A 12062-nucleotide genomic window follows, 5' to 3' on the forward strand; every position below is an offset into this window, starting at 1 on the left:
ACACTCTGCCCCTCCATGTTCGAACTACTCCCACAGTGGAGTGTTTTAAGTCTCGTCTTAAGACCCACTTTTATTCTCTGGCTTTTAACACTACGTGAGTTGTGTGGTCCTGTTGTCCTCTGTGTTTTTAAAATTTATATTTCTATTTACTGTTTTAATTGGTTTTACCCTTTAAAATCGTTTTTAATCATATTTATTTTATATTGTTTTTAATTGTGTTTAATATTGTTGTGCAGCACTTTGGAAACATTTTGTTGTTTAAATGTGCTATATAAATAAAGTGGATTGGATTGATTCTTTGTGTGGACATTTTTGATTGTCATGTCATGTACGGATGCTCATGTCATGTACGTCTCTGCCCCGCATGCGGTAAGTCTTTGCTGTCGTCCAGCATTCTGTTTTGTTTACTTTGTAGCCAGTTCAGTTTTGCATAGCCTTCCCTAAGCTTCAACGCCTTTTCTTAGCGGCACTCGCCTTTTGTTTATTTTTGGTTTAAGCATTAGATACCTTTTTACCTGCACACTGCCTCCCGCTGCCGTCTGCATATTGTGATCACGACATCTACAAAGCAATTAGCTACCTGCTGCCACCTACTGATATGGAATTGATTGAGTGATTGATTGAAACTTTTATTAGTAGACTGCACAATACAGTACATATTCCGTACAATTGACCACTAAATGGTAACACCCGAATAAGTTTTTCAACTTGTTTAAGTCGGGGTCCACGTAAATCAATTCATGGTAAGAAGAATAACACGGTTACTCTGCCGAGCTCTCGACAGCACCAACACTCAACAACGGCACAATATTTGCGGATTATAATTACTGGTTTGCAAAAAATATTTTTAACCCAAATAGGCATACTTGCCAACCCTCCCGAATTTTCCGGGAGACTCCCGAAATTCAGCGCCTCACCCGAAAACCTCCCGGGACAAATTTTCTCCCGAAAATCTCCAGATTTTCAGCCGGAGCTGGAGGCCACGCCCCCTCCAGCTCTATGCGGACCTGAGTGAGGACAGCCTTTTTTCACGACGGGAGGACAACAGGGTGACAAGAACTAAATCATCCAGACTTGAGATAAATTGTATTATTATGTTTATCTAACCTAAAAATAAATATATTTATTAATTAAAATTAAAAAAACTTAATACATTTTTACTATATTTTGCTAAAAACATCAAAATTAATTGTATTTTTATTTGTATTTTTTTGACTCCTTATTACATCCAGCCATAGAATTATACCGGTACATTAAAATAAACATATTTGAAATAATTAATTTTAAATTATCATAATAATTCATTTAAAATGACCATATTTAATTATTACAACAATTGCTTGTTTATCAACAACTTTAGCATTTTATTCATTACATTTTGAAGCTCTCAAAAGCGAAGTTATGTTACATTCATGTTATATTTATGCAAGTTTGAAGTATCAATCATCTAAACACAGTTTTGTTTGCATATTTTCAGGATGTAGATGTATATATATATATATATATATAGATATATATATATAGATATATATACATACATACATATATATATATATATATATATATATATATATATATATATATATATATATATATATATATGTATATATATATATATATACCGTATTTTTCGGACTATAAGTCGCAGTTTTTTTCAGAGTTTGGCCAGGCTCCAGTGCGACTTATGTTTTTTTCCTTCTTTATTATGCATTTTCGACAGGTGCGACTTATACTCCGAAAAATACGGTATATATGAAATACTTGACTTGGTGAATTCTAGCTGTCAATATACCCCTCCCCTCTTAACCACGCCCCGCCCCCCCACCTCCCTTAATCGGAGGTCTCAAGGTTGGCAAGTATGCAAATAGGTGAAATTACATTATCTCCCACGGCACTCCAGACTGTATCTCACGGCACACTACGTGGCACAGTGGTTGAAAAACACTGTTTTCTGACCCATCATTTATTGTTTGCAATAAATTGACAAGTTTGAGGTATTTAGGTCACAAACATTCTAAGTGGTTGTTCAGGGCCACATGATGATGACGACTGGTCACTTCCGTATCTGATCATCACTGTGGTCGTCAGGCTCTGCGGGTGTTTGCTTGTTCTACTTTGAAGGACCGAATTACCCCAGACATACAATGATACTTAGTTTCTGATGAACCTTTATTCAGCAGTGTGTCAACATGTCCTTTGACCGGAATCAAAATCAAATATTTCTAATAGTTTTGGTTCGGTTCAGAAGCGTTGCGGCCACATCCATTCAAAAGCCTGTAAAGATAATTGCTAATTAAGTGTTGCTTAAAAAGCCTTTAACGTGACAGATTTACAGACGTACTTTTACAACAACCGTACTATTTAAGTTTATTTTTAAGCCAAACTTTTTTCCAAAAGATATTGTGACCTCATAGTTTTTACCCATTTATTGTCTTTTGCCTACTTTTTCATTTAAATCCAAAGCAACATAGCAGTTTTTAATTGGTTTCACTGCGATAGGAGTGACACTTTTCTTTCTTCTTGGACCTATAACTCAATGTTCATCATCATTTCATATAAACTCTGGAAATTATCTGCAATACAAACACATGACTATTGAACATAATTACTGCTCTAAAATTGTAGTTGTGAATGTGGTATTTGAGTATATTGTTCACATGTGATAATTTATAGCAAATACAATCTTTCACATAACTTTTATTAATGTATTAAAAATATGTTATGTCCTAATATCTAATTGTAAACATACTTGAATTGCATTTTTGTTCTTTGTGTCTTTTCCGGCAGGAATTGTCTTCTGTAAAAGGTCAGTGGTTGCAAAAAGTTAAGAGATTGATTATGGGTGGTGTAAAATAATATGTGTTGTCTTTATTGATAATATTGATCATATGTATCAATTAGGGATGTCCGATAATGGCTTTTTGCCGATATCCGATATTCCGATATTGTCCAACTCTTTAATTACCGATACCGATATCAACCGATACCGATATCAACCGATACCGATTTCAACCGATATATACAGTCGTGGAATTAACACATTATTATGCCTAATTTGGACAACCAGGTATGGTGAAGATAAGGTACTTTAAAAAAAAATAAAATAAATAAGATAAATAAATTAAAAACATTTTTTTGAATAAAAAAGAAAGTAAAACAATATAAAAACAATTACATAAAAACTAGTAATTAATGAAAATTTGTACAACTAACTGTTAAAGGTTAGTACTATTAGTGGACCAGCAGCACGCTGGTGCATGTGTGCTTACGGACTGTATCCCTTGCAGACTGTATTGATATATATTGATATATAATGTAGGAACCAGAATATTAATAACAGAAAGAAACAACCCTTTTGTGTGAATGAGTGTGAATGAGTGTAAATGGGGGAGGAAGGTTTTAAGGGGTGCATATTGTAGCGTCCCGGAAGAGTTAGTGCTGCAAGGGGTTCTGGGTATTTGTTCTGTTGTGTTTATGTTGTGTTACGGTGCGGATGTTCTCCCAAAATGTGTTTGTCATTCTTGTTTGGTGTGGGTTCACAGTGTGGCACATATTTGTAACAGTGTTAAAGTTGTTTATACGGCCACCCTCAGTGTGACCTGTATGGCTATTTATCAAGTATGCATTGCATTCACTTTTGTGTGTAAAAGTCGCATATATTATGTGACTGGGCCGGCACGCTGTTCGTATGGAGGAAAAGCGGACGGTTGTAGACGCTAAAAGCAGTGCCTTTAAGGCACGCCCTCAATATTGTTGTCCGGGTGGAAATTGGGACAAATTCTGGAGATTTTCGGGAGGGGCACTGAAATTCGGGAGTCTCCCGGGGAAATCGGGAGGGTTGGCAAGTATGCCCTACGTCCGTATTTTGCCGGATATGTACCGCTCCGTACAGCGGCGTTTTAAAAAGTCATTAATTTTACTTTTTGAAACCGATACCGATAATTTCCGATATTACATTTTAAAGCATTTATCGGCCGATAATATCTAGTTGCAAGTGATAAACACTTATTTGGTGAAATGAAAATAAATGTAAAACTGCTTCAATATACATAAATGAAAGATCCTCCAATAATCGATTTTTAATCCAATCAATTATATTTGGATGTAATTGTTGGTTTATATGATATCATTAAGTAAGACTACGTATTATGTTGAAGGGGGCAGGAAAATATACGATTTTTCTTCATCCTGCTCCTTCTCAGGCATTGGTGTGTAAATGTATAATTGACTAATTGTGGTATAATTATTTATTTATTTATCGATCAAAGATGCACATCAATGAAGGAGATAAATAAAAATGAATGAATGAATGAATAGCTCCTAAATCGTAATAATAATCAAATCGTGAGGTCCCCAAAGATTCTCACCTCTAATAACGATGCAATGTTTTTTTCAGTCCTAAGTTATACAACTGTTGAATCACAAAAACATGCAATGAAGAAATTATTTTGCTTAATCATTGGTAAATGTTGCTGTTGTTTATTTGCCAAAATGCACACATGTTAAAGGGCACACTACAGAGCTGAGCTGCAGCTCCCCTCATCTCTGCAGAGCTCCATAATGAGGTCTAAGTCATTTTAGTTTTGTTCCCCTGTTTGGTTCACTCTCACTGACCTCATTCGGTTGTGTCTGCAAGCAGCTATAATACACAAATCTAGTGTGCAGTCCATTAGCTGCTCAGCGTCTAACGAAATAGAATTTTACTTGAAAGGGGACGATACAGTTAAACATACAACTCCTGGCAAAAATTAGGGCATCACCAGACTTGACGGCTGTTGATTCAATTGTTTAATATTGCAGAAATAGGCTTTAAGAAAGACTAAAAGAAACGGTAGTCAGTAAGAGTTACATTTTTAGATCAAGAAAAGTGGAAAACAATAATGGAATAACTCAAGCCTTAGGAAACATGGAATCATGAAAAACAAACAAAAAACACGACAACACAAAACTAGTGTTTTGTTGCACCACATTTGGCTTTTATACAGTAACAGCTTGCAGTCTCAGAGGCATGGACTTAAGTGACAAACTCTTCATCAATCTTGCTCCAACTTTCTCTGATTGCTGTTGTCAGATCAGTTTTGCGGATTGGGGTCTTGTCGCGGACCGTTTTCTTCAATTTCCACCACAGACTTTCAATTGATTTGAGATTCAGACTATTTGCAGGCTGTGACATTGATGACATTTTTACCATTATTTCTATATGAAAAATGATGTAATCATCCCAAAACAGCCTTTTGATTGAGGGAATTTTTAAAAAAGGGTCCAAAATATCAATCAGCACGTGTCCATGCACTAAATTAGTTTGATTTCACAAATATTTTGTCTCTAAATCAGCCTCCTACAACTCAAGGAAACACCTTAATCCGATCGAGATTGGTTTTTGAAAAGTCGAACGAGCACACCTGGATTATGCAAAATGCGGAAGAGAGGAAAGAGAATGAAGCAGGTATATTAAAGGCAAATAATAAAACATACACAAACCTCTTCATGCTGAATTTGTGCAAGCCAACTGATTAACTTTCCACACAACCGGCAAGATAGTCCAAAACAATAGCAACTATCCTCTGGATATCAGTCGGGTCACAAACTGTCTTTTCCTTCGGATTTAAAACTCCCTCTATCAATCCATAGAGCCTTCTGAGTGAACTTTGAGACATTCAAAAGTGATTGTCGTCCGAAAATGTCTTCAAAAAAACTCTTCTGCCGCCTTTCTTTGCGTCTGATCCGATACGTTCTTGGTTGTAGCGTCATGTTCGTAGCACAATCCTAGATCATTTCTTGATGCTGTCTGCTATTTAATACCAGCATAGCCATTAAAAACATAATATTTGCAACCTGTGCCAATATTACAGCGGACATCACTTAAGACAAGTTGTAAGGATCCGCAAATCCTAGTGTGATGTCATAGGTCAACCGGAAAAGTAATTCAGTTACACGGCGTATGACCAATAGTCACATTTGAAAGTGTGCATGGACACTTGGACTTCAATACAAAAATACAAAAAAAAAAGGAAATATGTGAGAAATCTGATGAATTTAGTGCATGGTAACGTAGTGAATAAAAACTTGCGCATTGATTGAAAATGCAATGAAAGCCATCTCCCCTGTGTTACCTGACATCCAGCCCAGTATCATCAATGACTGTTAAAATGTGTATGTTTTCTTCAGGCGGTCGTCTTCATAAATCTCAATGGACCGGCACCGAACTAAATTTCCAACGTCATCTCTTTTCCCAATGCAGATTTGCAATTCATCTATAGTCCACGATTGCTTTTCCTATGCCCTAAGCAACTTAGTTTTTCTTATGTTTAGGTTTTAAGGACGGCTTTTGTTTACTTGTCTGTGTTTGGATCCCATTTCTCTCTGGACGGTTTCCTACAGCTGGGTCATAGACGTCGACTCAAGTTTCCACTCATTTGTTCTTCCTTTGTTTTGCTGGGCATTTTCTGTTTTCAAAACATATTGCTTTTAGTCTTCTCTCTCGGCGCTGTGATGTTTTCCTTGGTCTACCAGTACTATTGCCTTTCACAACCTTCCTATGTTGTTTGTACTTGTTCCAGATTTTAGACGCAGCTGACTGAACGACCAACATCTTTTGCAACATTGCGTGATGATTTACCTTCTTGAACATGTTTGGTAATTATCCCCTTTGTTTTTAATTTACATTTCTTGTTTTTCATCCATGATTCCTGTCAACCCACCTGGTGCAACAGCTCTCCAAGGTGGGAAAAATTATTTTTAACTACAGACTAATGAACATATTTGATCTGATGCAGGTGTTGGTTTTGAAATAAAAACGTAAGGGTGATTCCATATTTTTTTTTACCTCGGAATTGAGTGTTTCAATATTTTTTTCACTCTCGATCCAAAAATTCAACTGTTACTGACTATCACAATTTATTGTTGTGGTTCTTAAAGCCAGACAGTGTCCATTTGTCCAACATGTCTGTTAACTGCCATTTTTCTACAAAATTGAACAATTATATGAACATCCTCCAAGACCGGATGATTCCATAATGTATGGAAAGTTTTGTAACTCCAAAAATGTGCTGTTCAGAGAGTTTACAACTATTGCTAAGTTCCAATTCGTGTACTTGCTGGGCCTTTAAATGAATAAAATTCTCGAACACATAATAAAATCAGTCAATATAATAAAATAACACACATTGTAGTAAAATACGTAATACAAGGTAACAACTTAAAGAAGAAAGTACAACCAGCGCTAAGTTAATGTGTACAGCATTGTTTTCCCTTTAGCCAATATTTAACCTTTGTTGCTAACAGATTAATATATATGATTAATTTGATTTGTGTTGGTAATGTATTATATAGTTGAAAAGGCAGTTTTCCAAACAGTTTCTTCCCTCAGGCTATCAATCTGATAAACGCTGTGAAATAACTCAGGAACCAATCTGTCAATGTGAATGTACTAACTCATGTTCACGTCATTATCTTTTTGCTTTTCTCTATTCACCACTGCACTATTATTTAACCTTGCACATATTATTTAAGTATGTGTTTATATTTGCAGTTAACCGTTAATATTGTTTTTTTATATTGAACAAAAGAGCATAGTCTAACAAGTCAAATTCCGAGTGTTAAACATACTTTGCCAATAAAGATGATTCTGATGTAATTTTTTAAGTTATATTTTACAGTGCTTTTTTTTTTTACAGTCTTTACCACCACCATGCTTGTAGTTACCCTATGTTATGTATTTTAATGTACATAGGGAGAAGCTCTGGGGATAAATATTGTCAACATTTAAAAACAAGCTTCAAGAAATTAATAAAACTCTCCAAATTGATTCTATATACTGTATATATATATATATATATATATATATACTGTATATATATATCTATCTATATATATATATATATATATATGTATATATATACATACATATATATATATATATATATATATATATATATGTATATATATATACATACATATATATATATATATATATATATATATATATATATATATATATATATATATATATATATATATAAAAAACATCTATATACATTTACTGTATGTATATACACATATATGTACATATATATGTATATATACATATATGTACATAGATACATACATAAACATATATATGTATGTGTGGGAAAAAATCGCAAGACTACTTCATCTCTACAGGCCTGTTTCATGAGGGGTTCCCTCAATCATCAGGAGATTTTAATAGAAGCATTCACATACCATGGTTTGTATAGGGCACAGAACAGGTAGGTACAGGCAGGCGTAGGGGCGTGGTGATTGGCTTATGTGTTACTTAGGAGGTATTTCCGTCTGTGACGGCATGCTGATACTATTTCGCTGCGCTTGTTGAGGGATGACAGGTCTGTGCGGTATATAATAAACAGTTTATCTTTTAAGCATAGGTTACATCTTTTATTACCACTGTTGTAAGGTGTTCTGGATGCAATAATTTGCCATGTTATTGAATATTCAACATTATTGTCTTTGAGGTTCCAAATGTTTTTTTATATTGAACAAAAGAGCATAGTCTAACAAGTCAAATTCCGAGTGTTAAACATACTTTGCCAATAAAGATGATTCTGATGTAATTTTTTAAGTTATATTTTACAGTGCTTTTTTTTTTACAGTCTTTACCACCACCATGTTTGTAGTTACCCTATGTTATGTATTTTAATGTACATAGGGAGAAGCTCTGGGGATAAATATTGTCAACATTTAAAAACAAGCTTCAAGAAATTAATAAAACTCTCCAAATTGATTATATATACTGTATATATATATATATATATATATATATATATATATATACTGTATATATATACATACATATATATATATATCTATATATATATATATATATATATATATATATATATATATAAATACATCTATATACATTTACTGTATGTATATACACATATATGTACATATATATGTATATATACATATATGTACATAGATACATACATAAACATATATATGTATGTGTGGGAAAAAATCGCAAGACTACTTCATCTCTACAGGCCTGTTTCATGAGGGGTTCCCTCAATCATCAGGAGATTTTAATAGAAGCATTCACATACCATGGTTTGTATAGGGCACAGAACAGGTAGGTACAGGCAGGCGTAGGGGCACGGTGATTGGCTCATGTGTTACTTAGGAGGTATTTCCGTCTGTGACGGCATGCTGATACTATTTCGCTGCGCTTGTTGAGGGATGACAGGTCTGTGCGGTTTATAATAAACAGTTTCTCTTTTAAGCATAGGTTGCATCTTTTATTACCACTGTTGTAAGGTGTGCTGGATGCAATAATTTGCCATGTTATTGAATATTCAACATTATTGTCTTTGAGGTTCCAAATGTGCTTGCTGAGTTCTGTAGTATTCCGCTGGCTTTGGTTCATGAAAGAAGCCTTGTGATTGTTCCATCTGGCTTTGAACTCTCCCTCGGTTAATCCTACATACGTGTCAGACGTGTTAATGTCCTTGCGTGTTACCTTTGATTGGTAAACGACTGATGTTTGTAAGCACCCCCAGTTGAGAGGGCAATCAGGTTTCTTGCGACAGTTGCAGCCTTTGTTGGTTTTGCAGACGGCTCCTTTGCAACTGCTTTGTTGTGATTTGAAATAATTTGTCGTATATTGTTCATACAGCTGTAGCTCAATTTAATGCTGTTCTTGTTGAATACTTTTCTTAGTGTGTTGCCTTTGGGGAAGTGTTTGTTGATCAGAGTGTGGAATTTGTGGCTAATATTAGTTGAGACGTTTTTGCTGTATGGGGGGTTGTACCAGAAAATGTTGTTTTGTTTTCTGCTCTTTTTTGGTTGGTTTCCTGGCGTGGGTTCATAGGTGAGGGTGAAGTTGTATCCGCTTTCATCAAGTGCTTTTTGGTAGGGGGGGTTTGCTTGGTCGAATTCAGCTTTGCTAGATGACGGTATCGAGCACTATTTTATGGATAATCTAATTAAGACATATACATACATACATATATATATATATATATATATATATATATATATATACAAACTATATATATATATATATATATATATATATACAAACTATATATATATATATATATATATATATATATACAAACTATATATATATATATATATATATATATATATATATATATATATATATATATATATATATATATATATATATATATATACACAAACTATATATATATATATATATATGTATACAAACTATATATATATATACAAACTATATATATATATGAAACATGAAACAGGCCTGTAGAGATGAAATAGTCTTGTGATTTTTTTTCCCACACATACATATATTGCGCTCTACTACGGTATCGAGCACTATTTTTTGGATAACCTTATTAAGACATATACATATATCTATATATATATATATATATATATATATATATATATATATATATATATATATATATATATATATATATATATATATATGTAGTTTGTTTGGGGACGGTGATGCCAGCGGAAGGCATACACAATTGTTGTTCAGCTGGTTAACACTGGAGATGTTTTTTAGATGTATTACATTAATTATAGTTTTCAATGTCACGCGTTTTAAGTGTTTTGTAAGGTAATATGTAAATCGAATCAATCATTATTGTTAACATTGTTGTGCCAGTCCAGATTTGCTGTATAACAAGTGAGTCTGAAATTTGCGAGGGTTTTGGAATGCTACCATGCATTACATTAGAGGGGAAAGAGCAGGGAATGGTGCTGCAAGTGATACACCCAGACCCCCCCTGTCGAGACACCACACACTAAAGGGGCCAAGACCCAACTGCTACCAACCCAAAACCTGTATGTAACTGGCTGCTCAGGGGTTAAATCTGGGCTGGGAATGACATCATACCAACCCCCAAATTCAGTTCAAAACTTGGGAGATTAACAGTCTTCCTGTTGTACAGAAGAACTTGGACAACTGTACTGTATACTTTTAATATCGGACTCCAAACACAGCACTTACCCACGGACTGGGCTGACAGCAATGGCATAAGGCTCTCCTGCGATGTCGGTAATCAAGCGGGTGCAATTTGGTCCCTTGAGTTGTCCAACATTTATGGAGTACCGTAATTTCGTCCAATGTGCTGTGTAATAGCTGAACCAGTGCATCCGTGAATGATCCGTCCAGTAGATATTTCCGGTGATCCAGTCAGCAGAAATGTCTCTGGGTCGTCGGAAGTCTGAACACTGACACAATTTGAAAAGTCAGATGTACTATTACCTGTTGGTACATCATTGATTGACACAATCAGACAGATATTAGTTAATTACGTTTTTATATTGTGGCTGTAGTTTTCAGCCTTTTAGAAGTTATCTTACTGGAAGATGTTTTTAATATTTTTCCATCTAACTTAACTGAAGTACTGTGTTTTCCAGACTATAAGCCACTACTTTTTTCCCGAGCTTTGAACCCTGCGGCTTATACAAAGGTGCGGCGAATTATGTATTTTTCTTCGCTAATGGCAATAATGTTTTGTATACAAAACTACTACAGAGTAGTAAAACGGACACAGAGACCCAAAAAGGTGTGTTATTGTTTGTGCTACGCCGCCATCTTTTGGACGGATTCACTCACTGCAGGTGCTGCAATTTGAAAGTCTACAGTATTTCCTTCTGTTTCGTGCTTTGAACCGGAAGTATAATGCTGTTCCGTCAATTAATTGTCCATAGCGTTTCTACTTGTATGGTTTGTAAATTTTACAATATAACTAAATCTATTCATATTTACAAAACCGTCACATGGTTAATGGTAGTGTTTTTCATGCATATTTGTACGTGCTGTCGTACATAATCAAGCTATTGTTGTTAGCATTAGCCAATATGCTAACATGTTTACATGTTGCTGTTAGTATTATTAACTTACAATGGCATTCTTTTTGTATCGCATCAGTTTCAAAATTCCTACAATTTTTTTTAATTCCCCAAAATGTCACTGTGGACTTTTCTGTTTTGTTTGAGCAGCCGTTTTACTGCCGTATTACAGGCACCATTGGGAAACAATGAAGGTATATAAATAAGTATTTACAAAATATTTCTATATT

The 12062-nt window shown here is 34.5% G+C and overlaps 1 protein-coding gene across 2 annotated transcripts in view; it reads right to left on the reverse strand.

Annotated features, from left to right (window-relative positions):
* lrp1bb (low density lipoprotein receptor-related protein 1Bb) overlaps positions 1–12062 on the reverse strand; it is a 1021613-nt gene that overhangs the window by 70237 nt on the left and 939314 nt on the right. For both annotated transcript variants that reach the window (XM_072912020.1, XM_061926507.1), the window contains one exon: positions 10985–11208. In XM_072912020.1, the coding sequence (XP_072768121.1) occupies positions 10985–11208 (224 nt within the window). The remainder of the gene's footprint in view (positions 1–10984; positions 11209–12062) is intronic.

This window comes from Nerophis lumbriciformis, linkage group LG31 (assembly GCF_033978685.3).
Source record: "Nerophis lumbriciformis linkage group LG31, RoL_Nlum_v2.1, whole genome shotgun sequence".
Taxonomy (NCBI): domain Eukaryota; kingdom Metazoa; phylum Chordata; class Actinopteri; order Syngnathiformes; family Syngnathidae; genus Nerophis; species Nerophis lumbriciformis.